This window comes from Athene cunicularia (assembly GCF_003259725.1).
Source record: "Athene cunicularia isolate RWA chromosome 3 unlocalized genomic scaffold, athCun1 chr3_part1, whole genome shotgun sequence".
Classification (NCBI taxonomy): domain Eukaryota; kingdom Metazoa; phylum Chordata; class Aves; order Strigiformes; family Strigidae; genus Athene; species Athene cunicularia.
The window spans coordinates 27,409,573-27,426,298 of record NW_020799097.1 but is presented as its reverse complement, the minus strand read 5'-3'; the positions used below and the strand labels follow the sequence as shown (position 1 = coordinate 27,426,298).

The 16,726-nt window shown below is 36.2% G+C and overlaps 1 protein-coding gene across 2 annotated transcripts; it reads left to right on the top strand.

Annotated features, from left to right (window-relative positions):
• Positions 1-162: 162 nt before the first annotated feature.
• RAB23 (RAB23, member RAS oncogene family) lies at positions 163-16,691 on the top strand. 2 transcript variants are annotated; one of them, XR_003397958.1, is made up of 8 exons: positions 163-248; positions 1,425-1,625; positions 2,436-2,521; positions 9,299-9,455; positions 10,943-11,025; positions 12,302-12,394; positions 13,237-13,457; positions 14,972-16,691. XR_003397958.1 is itself a non-coding variant. In XM_026844309.1 (7 exons), the coding sequence occupies exons 2-7, from the start codon at positions 1,471-1,473 to the stop codon at positions 13,374-13,376; spliced, it is 714 nt and encodes a 237-aa protein (XP_026700110.1). In that variant the 5' UTR covers positions 163-248; positions 1,425-1,470; the 3' UTR covers positions 13,377-13,998. The 2 variants fall into 2 exon arrangements, 1 of the variants encoding a protein (XP_026700110.1); XM_026844309.1 differs by lacking the exon at positions 14,972-16,691 and having other exon boundaries at positions 13,237-13,998.
• Positions 16,692-16,726: the final 35 nt, after the last annotated feature.

Here is a 16,726-nt window from a genome sequence, read left to right as displayed (position 1 = left end):
GCCGCGGGCAGGGCCGCAGGGCTGTCCCCGGCGAGCGTCGGCCCTCGCTTAAAATGGCCATCCGGATTCTGCGGGCCGGCCCAGCGGCAGTTTTAGCGGTGCTTGCCGAATACCCGATAAAAATGTACGTACGCCCGTGTTTGATGCACCCAGAGGCAATCCAGAAACGTTATCATCTGCCTGGGTGAGCCGGCGCCAGGGTACGGGTAGCCCAGCTCTTCCAGCACGGGGCAAAGCTTTTACCAGAGGTGTGTCTTCCCCTCCTTTGAAAGGAGGGTCACTGACCTCTTGGGAGGAAATCTGCTGCTCTGCAGATGGGAAGTGTTACCGTGATGGTACCCTGGCACAGTAAAACGCGGGGGAAACTTCGCTTTTACGTGTGCCTCCGTTTCTTCCTCATAAAACAAACAAACAAACGAACAAAACCACCCAAAACTTGAAGGAAATATCTTTACAGTAAGCCAAATAAATTACTTTCAATTTTTGCAGACTGGAATTTTAGTTTATAGAAAAAATTACATCCACTATAAAACCGCTTGCACTGTGAACTTTGTCCATATACTTTAGCAGCTTGGCTTTGTCTGTAGACAATGTCGGGTGTACATGGGCAAAATTAAATCAGAGGAGAAATAGATGGCTCCCCTGCAGTGGCCCTGTTATGTGAGGTTATGGTCACACCTAATAGGATATAGACTTTTAAAATGTAAATGACTTGAGTATTGATAAGGTACATTATCTAAAAGGTTATACATTTTAAAAATGTTTTAAAACAGTTGGATTATTCAATTATATTTAAAAAAAAAAACCCAAACCAAACCTTTGGAAAATGCATTATCTTCACAGTTACCTGATAATATTTTTGATAAATAATAGTTTTGATTCACATGCCAAAAAATAAATAAGAACACACAAATTTATTTGATTATGAATTTTCTCAACTTCCTCAGAAAGACAAATGTAGACAAGTTTGTAAGAACTGAAGTAAGGGGTGTAATCACAGAATGATATGGGTTTATGTCTTCAGAGCATCAGCATTGGTGTTAGGTGACGATATCTGAACTGGATGTAAGAAAGCAGTGACTGTAGTTTGAAGTTGTCATATTTCAAACTCATGCTATGTGCTAGGTTGATAAGTTGAGTGTCTTGTATGTTAGCAATGGAGCATCAGGAACATAATCAACATATGACAATACATTTGTACAGTGGAAGGATATTTTTAATGAATAGTTATATTAATTTCCAATTAATAAGTGGCAAATCAACGTACAGACTGGCTAAATAATTTACCTGAGGTCACTTAAGCGGTCTGTGGCAGAGCTCAAAATAAATTGGACAGTCTTTGTGAATCCTAATGTGTGATTGTATTTCCTCTGGCTTTCTAGTCATAGCATTTTTATGAACACAGCTATCTACTTTGTTTACAGATCGATAGTTTCCTGAGTAAGCTAGAGAGTCACTTGGGCTGCAGAGATGTTGGAAGAAGATATGGAGGTGGCCATCAAGGTGGTGGTAGTAGGAAATGGAGCCGTTGGAAAGTCTAGTATGATTCAGCGATATTGCAAGGGGATTTTTACAAAAGACTACAAGAAAACTATTGGTGTAGATTTCCTGGAAAGACAGATCCAGTATGTATTAAACAGATGCCATACTTTTGGTTTTTACTTTTGCCTCTATTTCTTTTACTCTGTTGTAACCCTAAGATGTATGAAGGCTTGGAAGACAAGGCCTGCTGTTTCTGAAGCACAGTGAAGGGAGCTGTTTTTTGTCTTGCACTGTGGGCTACAGTTATATCACTGTATATATAACTGTATCACAGTTATATCACAGTTATATATAACATTTGGAAACTCTGTTGTGCTAAGTGTTTTGACAAGTTTTCTCTTTGTATTCTATCACCTGTGGGGTTTTTTTTGTAATCTCTGGAAGAAGTGGAAGTGCTTATGATAAAACTATTACACAAATTTATTAGATAATATAGATAATGACTGTGGAAAAATTTAAATATGCTATAGATTTTGTCTCTGTGCAATATAAGTAGATAAGTAGATAATAAGTAATTAAAATGGAAAATACAATGCTAATGAGAAGTAAGAAATTATATAAATTCTGTAATCTCATTAAAAAGACAAAAGGACCGTTATTCAGGCACCTAAGTTTTGTTTTGATGTCTATATTATTTTTCCTCATAGAGAGAAATGTAGAGGAAGAAGAGGAAAATGTAGTACAATTGTTAGTAAAGAGCATTTAATATAATTTGGAGACTGTTGGCATAGTATGTTACAAGGTGAAGTTACATTATATTATATTAAGTTACATTAAGTTACGTTGTATTTAAATCAAGTTAAATTTTACTTGAATTGCTCTTATATTGTAGATGACAGTTGTTTTGAATTGCTCTTGTTCATTATATTGATAACAAAACTCGTTTATTTCAGAGTTAATGATGAAGATGTCAGGCTAATGTTATGGGACACTGCGGGTCAAGAAGAATTTGATGCAATAACTAAGGCCTACTATAGAGGTGAAAATACCGTGCTTGTTATTTGGTAGTTGGTGGTGGTTTTTTCAGTCTGCACATCTCTAAAATATTTTCCTGTCTTTGTATTAACAATTCTAGTTATTTCACATGTGTGCAAAGCATCTTTAGCTAGCCTTTTCAGGTCTTAAATATTTTTCCCCTTCATGGAAGATGCTTGCCCTTAATTAAGTGCCACTTTTTGCAGAATGCTCAGTAGTGCCCTTTAAAAAACATAGAACAAAATGAGGGAAATATCAGCACAGAAACTGGACACAGTGTAGCCATTCAAACACTCAAATGCAAATTTATATTTTTCCTCTGAAGGTGTTTTATTACTTCTTTATTACACTTTGTAAGTCTTCCAAAAACTGTGGCTGAGGCACTTAGAAATTAATCCAAGGCAAAAAAATTCACCAATCATCCTAGAAAGATAGTTTTCTAGGCATAGCAGTTCTCTTGCTAGTACAGGCTGCCTTGAACATGTTAACACAATGGAGTAATAAAGAAAGTGTGTTTACTTCATAAAGTAGAAACTCTATTATTCCATTGTATAAAGGCAGTTTATCTTCTTAGCTAGTTACAAATTGCATACTTAGGCTTTCTTTGCATATAATTTAACAATGGTTGTGCAAATCTTTCTGTTTTGTTTTTTAATGTGAGAGATTTGAAGACTTGGCAAAGATTCTATGATTGAGTTCTTGTCAAACTAATTACCTGATGGCTGGGAAAAATACATTGCTGTGGTATAAAATTACCTCATTTAGAGGGAAAATAATAGTTATGCCATGCTGTTTCAGGGTGGTATAGCCCTCTGACCTTTTTCTATTTCATGATCCTGTTTTGGTAACATTTCTAGTTGTCCATTTCTTCAGAGATCTTTATTATTTCATTTTATCCTCATGTGGAAATAGATCATCCTGTTATTTTGTAGCTGATGAGCATACGAATTTTAGAAGGTAGTATTTGATTCTCTTGGAGCTTCCTTTTTACTCTTGCCTTCAGTTCTTGTATGCTTTGCTCTCCTCAGTTGTTTCAAGTGAAAGCCATTTTCTTCTAAATCCTGGAACTGACATGCTAAAATATGGAGTGTTCAGAAAAGCTTAAAAGTGTATTTACTGGTCTCACTTACCACAAGCAACCTGGTGGTTAAAAAAAGAAAAAAAAAATCTGCATAAGTATCTTGAAATGTTGTTCATGATTCATGCTCAGCACAGTGCAGTTAGATCTCTGCCTTCAATATCTTTATACTGAAGAGGCTGCTATGAAGTAGCATCCTGATAGTCATCCTGTGTATACACATCGTAGACAGTATGATGGGTATACTCACAGTTCAAGCTATTAAATACAGTGACTGTTCTGCGCTAGACTTTTGACTCATGAAGGACAAGCAAAATTATAGAAGCCTGGAATGCAATTTTGGGTTAGCAACAGTCTGCAAGCACAGTATTTTAGAAGCAAAAAGTCAAGCTTACTTTGGAAATGCAAGGATTTCATTGCCAGTTATTGCTGATGAGGGGAGAATGCTTCTGAGGTAGGTAAGAGATGCTGGCTGTTACCTGAACTGTCAGGTCTGCCTCTCCCACAGGTCACTGTCCCACTATCATTTACACTAGGGCTTACGTACTCTCCTGAAATGTTATGTATTGTCAGTTCTTCAGGGATCAGCTGCTCATCCGTGGTCACACAATGCTTCAGAGTCTGTTTCTGAGTCCAAATTCATTCAGCTTTGCAGAGAAACAAAATTGGAGCTAATTTGTCATGTTGTTTTCTATGTTTTCTATATACATTTCTATGTACAGGCAAATACACGCAGCTGGTGTAGCTGCCTGCCTGTGGTCTCACAGTGTAAGGTGTCCAGCAACCTAAATTCAAAGAGTTAAAAAAAATTTATTTTTATATTGTATCATACATCTTCTTACCAGTTTCTATTGAATGGAAATCACACATTTTCTGACTGGCTAGGTACTTCATGCATATGCTAAGCATATACACGAATGGCTGTCATTAGCACTGCCATGTGTTCTGTCCATGTTACAGGTGTTTCTCAAGGCAGTATTTGATCACTTCTTCTTGTACGCATCCTCTTCCATCCACTACCACTATTATCTTGAGTAGACCGCTTCTAGGTTTTTGATGGAAAATAGACATCTTGCTCATTAGTCTGTTATTCAGTTGCTGATTAGTCAAATGCTCAGGATCCTTATTTTGTTCAAGAGTTAAACTTCAGATTTCTCAAGCCTTCATACCATTGCTTTAGTTTGCACTTGTTAATCACTTTTGTCTGTAGTAACTATGGTGATGGGAGGGCTGCAAGGCTGCCCTGGTTCAATTTGAAATGAAGTAGCCCTCTTTTGGATACTGTTAGTGAGACCTTAAACCCTGCTAAGCCTGTTAGACAGCTAGGATCCACAGCAGTTAGAACATCAACAGTACACAAGAACTTCTGAGCGATGTCGTCATTGACCTTGGATTTTGATCTCAGTGTAAGGTTGAACAAGCCACCATCAATTTTATAGAGAGCATGTGCTTTCTGTCATAGCCTGAAAAAGCTGAGGCAAAGAACAGAACAGTGAAATGAATAGGTGCCAGGTATAAAGCCCTGTGTGAGTCCACTCATGGCAAGGAACGACTTTACACATTTTCTATCAGATAGGCTTTGTACCATTGTGAAAGAAGAAAAGAGTCTAGGAGGATGGGATAGTCTACTGAGGATCTTTGAGACCTACTGTCTAGGTTTCAGCTGGTATAGAGTTAATTTGCTTCCTAGTAGCTGTTACAGTGCTGTATTTTGGATTTAGTGTTAGAATAATGCTGATAACACACTGCCACAATTGAGAGATGGGACACAGCTTGATGCAAGCAGAGTCAGAGAGTTTATTGCAGAAATCATTCATTTATATAGAAAGTTAGAAGAAATCAGAAGACACGTCTTACATTGGTTACTATACTACAACATTCTTTATCAATGCTCATATTACAACATTCTTTATCAATGCTCGTTGATTGGTAGTTAATTAAAGCTTTAACAACAGGACTGTTTACGACTAAGTTGTTTTTGCAGACACTAAGTTGTTTTTCAGAGACTTTATATTTTCTTCTTCTCTGGCGCCGCATGACTCATAGGGGCAGTAACTCTCCCCCACATTGTCACTTCTTTACTCCCCTTATCAGGCTGCCCAAGGCTTATGGCCTACAAGTTCTAGTACATCCCCTTCTAACAACAACAGTGAAGCAGGGTGCACCGTCTTGTCTGCTTCTTTCAAGTCCTGTCTCACAGCACACTGCTTGCTAGTTGTTGCTAAGTAGTGCTTATCCTGAGTTAAGGGCTTTTCAGTTCCCCATGCTCTGCCAGCAAGAGAGTGCACAAGAAGCTGGGAGGAGCATGGCCAGGACAGCTGACCCAGACTAACCAGAGGGATATTCCATACCACAGGACATCCTGCTCAGTATATAAACTGGGGGGAGTTGGCTGGGGGGCAGATCACTGCCCAGGCATTGGTCAGTGTGTGGTGAGCAATTGCATTGTGCATCACCTGTTTCTTCTTGGGTTTTATTTACATATTTTAAAAATTATATGCATTTTTGTTACTATTATTATATTTTTTATTAATATTATTTAGCTGTTAAACTGTTCTTATCTCAACCCACAAGTTTTACTTTTTTTCTGATTCTCATCCCCATCCCACTGGGAAGGAGGGAGGAGTGAGCGAGTGGCTGCATGGTGCTTAGTTGCTGGCTGAGATTAAACAACACCGCCTTCTCAGCTGACAAGCTCATGCTCTTCTTTAATCAAGTAGAGATGCTAGCACTACCTTCTTAATATTTTTCTGAATTAGTCTAGGTGTACATATCATATCAGCATTTCTACAGCCAGTTGGAACCTTTTGAAAGTCAAGATACAGGGATTATCAAAGCAGTAATGAATTTCACACAAAAAATCCAGTGTCCTTCGGTACTTTAAAATAGCTTCTTACAAAAGAACTTTGATTTAAAATATTCATCAAGAACATCCTCATTTTAGCTGTTACACTCCCAGCTGACACTGTCCTGTGCCTTTGCTGCTGGTGTCTTTTGTTGTACACAATCTGTTGTATGACAGAGGTGCTGTATGACTTCATTTGCAGTGGATGAGTGAGGTAATAATATTACTTACTCTCTTGAATATGATCAGTTGATGCATACAGAAAGGTGTTTACATACCTAAATCCCGGCTTTTGTCTTTTTAAAGTTTTTTTCCTTAGAGCTCTTAGATGGACATGATAATTTCTTAAAACTATGTTCTCAATAAAAATATTGAGTATTTAGCAATATTCTTAGAAGATTAAAAGAATTTACATAATAATATCTCTGCTCTGCAGCATCTGCTGTTGAATTCTGTTGCCATACTAACTTCTGCACTATACTGAAGCATACTTTCAGAAAGATCACATTTGATACTGTTTTGAATTGAGCATGAGAAGAATACTTCTCTTGTTCTTCTCTTAAATAAGCATTTTGCAGGATTATTGGATTAGTAAATTCTGGTATTTCTTACAATCCAGTGATCAAAACCTTCAGCAGACATTTGGAAATACACAGTTACTTAAGTGCATAGGATTTGTCATTTTTGATGACACTTGCTGTTATGGTTGTTTAACTTCCTGGTAAGAACCTTTAAATATCAGAATCTTGAAGGTCCTCAAAAATATTTCAGTTTGATTCCTAATTACAGCCTATCATGTAATTATCTTTGAAAAGCAGTATGGCCAGGCTGAGTTATTTCTACTGTCCCTGTCTACATGCACTATATGTGAATTGAATAAGGAGGTCTGATGGTGTAAGTCACCCCCTTTTTACCTACCACATACTAGGACTTCTCCCTCTAAACTTACTATTACCAAGTTATCCCCGTGTTTTATCATTCAGAAGGAATGGCTGGAGGGAGAGAGATAAAGCAAAAGTGTCTTAAGAGTGGAAACTTCACAATGGATTTCTTTGAACAAGGTGATGTTTACAGATGGTGAGAATCTTAAAAAATAGTCTCATCTCCAGTAGAGCAAAGAACTCAGGAAGCTTTATTAAGCTAGTTCATGAGATGGTAGGTTAAATTCAGCATTGACAAATGCAAACTAACCTGTTTTGGAAATAGTAATTAATTTTACACCTATTTCACAGGATTCTAAGTGGAATTGCATCAGAGTAATTGCATACATTAGAATATGGTGTGGACATGAGGGAAAACAACCAAAATTTTAGAACACAAATAATAGGGAAAATTATGGAAGACAGCATTGTTAGTATTTTTGTGGTAGAGCTTGATTTGAAATTCTGAGGGCAGTTCTTAATATTCTTTATAAAACCATACCTACATGCATTAGGAGCATGTGAAAGAATGTTAAAAGAGCATAGGAAAATTTTCATAAAGATAGACTGAATTTGGCTTTGAAAAGCTAAATAGAAGGAAACCTAATAAAAGAACTTGAGTGCTTTGTGTCAAAGAAATACAAAGGCAAGCAGAATACAGGAATGGGGGACACTTGGTGAAACTCATAGATAAAATTCATACTCATGAAATAATTTTTCATGCTATATGTAATTACATTGTGATATTCACCACAAAATGACACTAGAGTCTCAAGAGACATTAGCTAGCTGTTCCTTTTACACTCTGGTACTAAATACCAGATATATTAAAGGCATTTGAATAATAAAATTTTTTCCATTTGCAAAGAAAAGTAGTTTCTTGAGGATAACAGTGCTACTGGACAGTCAGAAGACCACTCACTAATATTTCAACTGTGGAAGTACCTTCTCAGTATCCATGGGTTTTAACTATTGTTTGTTTAGGCTGTTGCAAAACCATAACAACAATTGTACAAAACATTTTGTATAATTTGTCATAGTGTGTGATAGAATAAGTATGAATTAGAAATGCATTTATTTTCTCCAAAAAGCTATTAAACAATTTACTTGAAATAATCACAACTTTCTCTAAAAACTTCACATTTTCTGCTATTGAAAATCCAAATTACTATAGCACAAAGAATAACATGAAGTGTGCTTTATAAATACTACATATGGAAAAATATTTGCCTTCTGGCCTCCATTAAGCTGTGTGGAGAGTAGTGAGCAATAAGCAAACCTCCCTTTCCCTTTTTCTAGGCTTTCCACACCCCCTCTTTTTCCTTTCCCCTGCATACATGCACCATGCTGGAAATAGCTTGGAAGTTAACAGACTGGTGGTTTAAGCCCTGCCAGGACCGGAGCGCATGTTGCCGTTGCCCCCTCCCCCACCGTCAGCCGGTCGGGCTGGCAGTGAGGCACAAAGCCCGGGTTAAAATAAGAAGAAATTTAATACAACAGTGTGATAATCTGAACAACAGTGGCAATGATAATAACAATAAACAGCAATAACAGTGAACAAGACAAAAGATATACAGAGAAATACTGCAAATGGTTACAGACAGCTCGCTCGCCTGCTCCCCGTCACCAAAGCCACAAAGGAAAAAAGTTCCCACACTCCCCCTTCTCTGCTGGGGAAACTTAACCCTATCCTAGCTGAACCAGGACACAGACCCATAGCCATCACGAAGAATGGGTGTAATGATCAAAATAAAATGTCAGTCTGTTTTCATTTGGGAATTTATGACCATTGGTGCGACACAAGCTGGTGGTGAAAGTGCATTTTTATGCAATAAACTTGAAAAATCCCTTATTTGAAATACATCATAGATTATTATTCTTTTTTTGATGTTTGTTGGTTGATTTGTATTTATTTGTAATTAATTTGTGTGTTTTTAGGAGCCCAGGCTTGTGTTCTTGTGTTTTCTACAACTGACAGAGAGTCCTTCAAAGCAATCCCTACCTGGAAGGAAAAAGTTGTGACTGAAGTTGGAGACATCCCCACAGTTCTTGTGCAGAATAAGATAGATCTTCTTGATGACTCATGCATAAAGAAGTAGGAGTTTTAACTGTTTCTAAATAACGACATAAGTCCCCCCATATATACATATTTTTAAAAAAATCTGTGGGAGTTTCTGGTGAAGACGTAGGATATCTAGGTTGTCAAACCTATGCCCTGCATCAAAACGTGCCCTAGAAGCACATGTGACAGGTATTGCTGCATGAGTGTAGTGGCTTGGGCAGATGTGCTTGCAAAGCTAGGAGCTTTCTGTTCGCTTCACTCCTTCTGAAGTGTCAGCCAAAAAAATAGAGGAATAACGTGACGAGTTTGGGTGTGCCATGATATGGTTCTCTTTTTAATCAGAAATTCTTAAACTGTAAATTTTCTCTCCTGTTAAAATTTACAGTTGCTGTTAAACTGTGCTGTGCGTCAGTGAAGTCTAGTTTGGCTAGTGAATGCTTGCTAAAATGATGAAGTATTTACAGGTTTTTTGAAAAAGTATCTTAATAGTCTTTGCTTTGCTTTGTTTTTATTGCTCACCTTTATCAAAACATTGTAACTGTAGAAATCCATATCTGGTAATATTCTCACACTGCATGGTGCTGATCCTTCTTCACTGTATTTTTCTTAAGAGATTTTACTGTCAGTTTGTTCTGCCTTTGGGTATATGACCAATTTCATTCTTGCCATAAAATCAGTTTAATAAATGCTAACTTTTATTTACCACAGCATATCATATAGAAAATACTGCATGATGAAGTCAATCATCCTCCACTTCTTTATTTCTACCATCTTCCTGAGAGATTTAAATTGTTTCTTCTCTTTGTTCCTGCACTGGCTTTCTTTGTTCTCTTTTTGCTATCATTGATGGCATAAATCAACTTTTACTCCCTCTTCAAAGAATACTGAGGATTTTTCAAAGGAAAAGCAAAATTACATTTGAACTCTTCCTTTATTCATGGTATGTCACTTAGGTTTTGTTCTCAGAATACTCTGTCTGCCTCAGTAATGTCATCTTTCTGATAATGTGATTTCCCTTGGTGAAATTTTCGTAAGTTTCCTCAGCTTTTCCTTAAAATTTAGCACAAGTTCTCTTTCACTTCATAGAAATAAGTAACTGTTTATTTCATCTCTGCACTCATCTGATTGCTTCATTAAAATATACTTAAGGATTATTTTGTTGTTGTTGTTTTGGCTTTGCAGTGGTAATTGTTTTGATCCTAGTGCTGTTAATTACAGCCTCAGCCTCCTTCCTTTTTATTTCACTGACACCTGTCTTCGAACCCTTGGGAAATTTTAGTTACTGGAATCAATACATATTGAAAAGCAATTACTTTTGGTCATAAAGAAACTGCATGTAAATACCTTATTTTTATGGTGGAGATACTGTAAAGAAATTAAGAATCAGATATTTTTTTGTCTGTCTTGAGTTTGTTAACCACCTTGCGATGTTGACCTTAGCACGAAGCATTTTGTCTATAAGAATAAATGCTGACAAATGATACAAATTAGTATTTACAAAGTCTTCTTCTGTTGTGCAGTGAAGAGGCAGAAGCACTGGCAAAAAAGCTAAAATTAAGGTTCTACCGAGCATCTGTGAAGGAAGACCTAAACATAACTGAAGGTACGAGGAGGTACAGCAGAGTCTGTCCTGCCCTCTGCTCTGTAGCACTGCACATCTCTCCAGTTTGGAGCTGGTCTGTCACTTCCCATGTTGTTGCATGCTGTTGGCAATTCTTTTTATATTTCTTAGCAGCACACCTTAAACATAGCTAGAATTACCTGATATCAGTGTGTTGGGCCCATTCCTTTGTGTACATCTTTCCTTTCTCTTCCACAAACAGTGCATAGCTCCAATATTTAGAAGTACCAATGTGTTAAGGCTGCTTAGTCCTAATCCTGTCAGTAAGCACTGAGCTTTTAAAACAATTATATGTAGAAGTTCAATTATTACAACATACAAATTGTTAAACATTATTTTGTAGTTGTAAATAATTTATAAGTTATTCATACAATCAATTACTTCATAGTTTAGTTTATTAGTTATATTTAAAGAAAGAACATTCAAAGATGGGATCTCTTGCAGCCTTTTTTCTACTGGTGATATTTTACTAGTTTCCAAGTATCTATTTTTAATGTATAGATTTAATTTTGTAAGAGTACTGTTACAAATCTTTTGTGGGGTAGGTCTGAATAATAATAATGAATTATAGTCTCTGGTAACTTTTTGTTTAATCAGGTAAACTTAATAGTAAAATAATTATTTCTTCTCTGTTAACATTCACCTTGGGAAAAAAAAATCTGCAAGAGAAAATGTAAAATGTTTCTTTATCATCTTTACATGAGTTATTAATTACAAATGTAAATAATCGTAACACATGTAGGTTCTGAAAATTCTCCTGTAGTTGTATATTTTTCAGAATCCTAGGTAGACTTTTCATACCCCAGTACAAATGAGGGTAGCATTAGTTAATTAGAAAATGTTGCTGCCAAGTTTTATTAATACCCTTACTTTACATGACTGCTGTTACCCTAAGGCTTTTTGCAAAAAAAAAAAAAAAATTAAATTCCTATGTAACTTAAAAAAAGTTCCAAGTTGCATGAATTGGAACATTTGGCAATATGTGTGTGCCAGCTTTATTATAGGAGTATTGAGATGTTTCTGTCTGCTGTGCTTTAGTACTGCAAACTGTAAGACCGGGGTAGACACAGGACTAATGTGGATTCTGCTCAGGTACACAGGCCTGCTGAGAGTGAGAAACTTAGCAGATCATGCTAAACCTGTGGTGTCGAATGTGCTTTTGTCACCACACAGAATTTTGATACAAAGGTTTTAGTATTGATAAAAAGATTATTTTTATGTATACTCTGATGTACCCTTTTTCTTTTTAACATTCCAGTTTTTAAGTATTTGGCTGATAAATATCTTCAGAGGCTCAAGCAACAAACAGCTGAAGATCCAGAACTAGTACATACAAGCAGTAACAAGATTGGTATGTACACTTTAATAAAAAACCGCAAATAGTATTTTGTGCCATCAAAGATTACGGTCTCATCTGTTTCCTTATGGAGTTAATACAAGGTGAATCAGGGTTTAATTAGTGACTTCCTATCTCAGGATACTGTCTCCTTTCCTTCTGTAAAATAACTTTGTGACTTCCAAACTGATGTATTAAAGTTTCTGGCTAACATTTGGCAAATGCCCTTTTATTAAATTCGTTTAAACAAACATTGTGTAAGGATTTGAGAAAGGATGCTTGTTGAGTTTTAAAATGTAATTAGTATCAGTGTTACTCATCTTGGTGCAGATTTACAAGAGACTCATGGTGAAAGAATCTGGCATGTAATCAGAAGGTCTTTGTAAAACGCATTTTGTAAGGGAACACTGAACTTCTGTAGTCCTTCTTTAAAGCATTTCTGAGTCAGTTAATTTATTTTCCTCAAAGCACTCCCTTTTTATTCAGACTTTTTCCTTACCTTTATATCAGCAAAGTTTCTAACTTTAAAATTGTCATGTTTGTCTTTCATTGTATTACTCAACTAACCATAACTTTGTTACCATGCAATTAGTAGCATACACATAATCAGATGAGTTACATGTGCTGTCCTTCAATTACATAGATTTATACCAGCTTTAAATACTGCCTGGCTAGTAATTTCAGTGGGCTCTACTTCAAATTTAGCTGCAAAACTGACCCAGAAATAGATAAAGCCTTTGGAAAATAGAGTATGCATTTGAGGTGTACTACTATCCCCTGGTAAGTGTTGCTTAAGTGTTAATGTATTATGCTGCAGGAAGAAATACAAATACTTTTTGTGTCTTTAAATTCTGTAGGTGTTTTTAATACAGCTGGTGGAAGTCACTCCAACCAGAATTCTAGCACTCTTAATGGTGGAGATGTCATCAACCTTAGACCAAACAAACAGAGGACCAAGAAAAACAGAAGTCCTTTTAGCAACTGCAGCATACTTTAGACCACTTCTGGACGAAAAAAACCAACCAAGTGAATTGGATGAAGTTGTGCAATTGAATACAGAATAAAGCCAGCTGTAGAGGTATTTTTACCAGTGCTTTAGCAAATCTTGTGCCTGTGGGATCCTTGATAGAGGGTGGGTTTCTATAAACTTGCTGATGCAGTGGATTTTGATGTGTAGAGTGAGACACCTGGTGGCAAAACACAGAACCGTGGGTGCCCCATGCACTTTGTAAAAATTAGGCAAGCTTCTCCTTTTTCAATGAATTATTTACAGAGCTATGAACTAGGTGTTGCTGAATTGCAAAACACATTTAACGTAAGGGTAATACTTACAAGTATAGGTACAGACCATAACACTATGGCCCACGGTAAAGTAGCAACCTTGCATCTAAATTTAAAAGAAAATGTTAGAATTGGTTAGTCAGGAGCAAAAAGAAGATGCTACATTTCATGCCTGACTATATTAATATGGATTCTAGTAGATCTGTTGGTACAGTATACTTGTATTATATATATGAGTGCTAAAGTATATATGTAAACAGTTGGTATGAATATTTAGGGTAAATTCCAGTGGATTCATTACTTGGAGATCAGCTAATGATCATAAAATAGCATCTTCCCCCCCCCCAAAAAAAATTCCTTAAAAAAAGTTGTATTTCAGATGAGGCTTTTACAGCTGCCACTGGGCACATTTAGTTTGCTATACTTTGGGCCTAAAAGCTTAGATTTAAAAATGTATGGTGCCAAAAATGCTCTTTTTTAATCTAATGCTGTTTTTGTAAGTTTGTTTTTCTCAGTCTTAACAGGTTGAACAAATAACAGTCTTTGACACTAATAGCTATTCAGAAGGAGCATATAATCATATTCTTGTTCAGATTTGATTGTTGTATCCTGTGTTGTCTCTGAGAAAGGAACTTGCAAAATGACATCACAAAATATCTTCTTTGGAAAAATTTTTCACAGATACCATAACTTAAGTTATGGAGGATCCAAAAAAATGCAGCTGATGACTGAATTACATGAATGAGACTTTCTTGAATGTTGTGTCAGATTCAGAGTTAGCTGCTGGTTACAAAGAATCTAATTCTGCAAGATCACAGACATGGCAAAAAATTTTCAAAGTGCTTAAGTAATTTTACTGAATTGATTTAGATGTTTAGGAGCCCAAATCTAAATTAAAGTTATTTGGACTTAGGCTCCTAAATCACTAAGGTGCTTTAAAAAATGCTAAGCAAGAGATCTTTTATTTACCAAAAATAAACACTTTTTAATCCTTTTCAAAAGCATGCATGCCTTTTAAAAAATATCCATTTTGTTTACATGTTTTTGTATTGTATGATATAATTTTAACTTTCTAGGATTTCTACAACAAACCTGCCAGTGACAAATGCAAAATATGCTGCTTGAAAAAAATTCAGATTTTTAATAGTTTTTTTAAATGGTGGATGAGAATGAAAATGAGTCGAGTGATCCTGTCTGTTTCTGGAGGAGGGACTTTTCACTGTGTGAATTCATGTAGGAAGCTTGACTTACGTTGTTTCTAAGTCAATGAATATGAAAACTGAAATGTACTCTTTTTCCCACTGTCTGCAGGGAGAGAAGTGGGTGGCAAGTTATGCACAAACACTAAAGATCTCTGAACTCTGTATTTTATGTTTACTGTATTAGACTCTCTTTCAAGTACTGTTGTTTCTTTGACAAGCTGTTAGAGCATCTCCTGTTGCTGGCAAGAAGGCAGCCTTCAAGGTGCTCGATCCCCTTTCCTATTGCAGCAAAACTGTTGTGTTCTTCATTGTAACATTTCCTATATTTTCTCTTGGATAAAGGCCTTCATTTTTTAACAAGTGCATTTAATCACTGTATGTGTATATAAATGGAATCAAGTTCTATCTGTCTTAGCAATTATGATTGTACATCATGGAGCCAACTTAGAACTTCAGGATATAGGAGAGTGTATGCATGAAGAATTTTGACAACTGTTTTTAATATGGAAACTTTTACATTTCATTGTCTGTTTGCCAGTTTCATATTTTTTATTCATTTTTCTTAGAAAAAAACCAAAATCACAAAGTGTCTGAAACATCTTTTTTGCCTTGTTTGACTTTGTAGAGAGTACTAAAAAGTAAGTCTTTATTACGTATAGTAACCATTTGTACTATTAGATTTTACGCTGTAGACATTGTACTATTACATAAGCCATTTGTATTTAAGGTCTGTCATTGTAAACCACTGTTTTAAAGACTGAAAGCTCAATAGAATTTTCATAGGTGGAGACTTGACAGACCTGCTAAATTTAGGATATGTTGAAACCTAGTACACATACTTCACCATAGGAATATATATTTGCAGCATTGTTTAACAGTGAGCTTTTGTTTCATTCACATCTTAAATCTAAAGCAGCTCGCTCTTTGTTGTGACTTTGCAGTGCTTGTTCTCCAATATGACTGAGGTGGAGACTGTCCAAATTAGCATTTTTCTGGAGAGTGCTCTGCATGTATGCTGCTTGAAAATTTATTTTTTTACCCTACTGGGGTTAGTGTGTAGATGTAAACCAGCTGACTTGCATATTGCAGGAATCCTTAGGTATTCTCATCACTCTTCAGTGGGAGTAACTTTTGCGTTTTGAATGAAGAGACGTGCCTAAATGTTTAGCACTTGCATTGTCCCTTGTGAATAATTTTTATTACAAACATTGCCCCATTCTTCACTCAGAGTGTTCTCATTAAAATATTGTATGGCTGAGTTACCCAAACCTACAGGTGCAGAGCTGGTAATAAAAATGGTCTTCTATGGGCATCTCTGTGACTGCATGGTGGGAGAGGATGTAGCTCTCTTACTCCCATGGCAGATGGGCATCTTAGAGTAGGAGCAACAGATGTTCCTACCACAAGACACAAAGTTCTGTTTTGTGAGACTAAGCTAATTGCACTCCTGTTTTATCTGTCAATATCTCTTGAATAGCTCATTGGCTGTATTATCTGAATCTCGCAAAAATTCTTTGCTTTCTTTCAGCTGATAATGCTACCACTAGCAGAAAACTTTAGTAATTGTTAATGCCTTAGTGAAATAAGCATTCACTAAAGAGTATGACATTAAAGCATCTGTCACTCCCGTGTCGTATCCATTCAGTGAATGGGCGTTCTCCCAGTAAGTGGGGCATCGTTTGATGCAAAGCGCTAATGCTAGGGATGTATTTCCAACTGGAAATAACAAATCTCGAAGTTGTAAGACTGATCACACTGATATTTGTGCTTGTATGTGTGTGTGTGGTTAATTTAAAAAAAAAAAAAAAAAAAAATATTTTCAGTGTTTTTTAAGGCAATGCGTACCTTTTTTAATCAAAATGCC

What these genes read in the sequence shown, in the direction of transcription:
- RAB23 (XM_026844309.1), top strand. Translation starts at nt 1,471, where the DNA reads ATGTTGGAAGAAGATATGGAGGTGGCCATCAAGGTGGTGGTAGTAGGA. An exon ending in TTCCTGGAAAGACAGATCCA is followed by an intron (nt 1,626 to 2,435) that starts GTATGTATTAAA and finishes CGTTTATTTCAG; the next exon opens with AGTTAATGATGAAGATGTCA. An exon ending in GATGACTCATGCATAAAGAA is followed by an intron (nt 9,456 to 10,942) that starts GTAGGAGTTTTA and finishes TCTGTTGTGCAG; the next exon opens with TGAAGAGGCAGAAGCACTGG.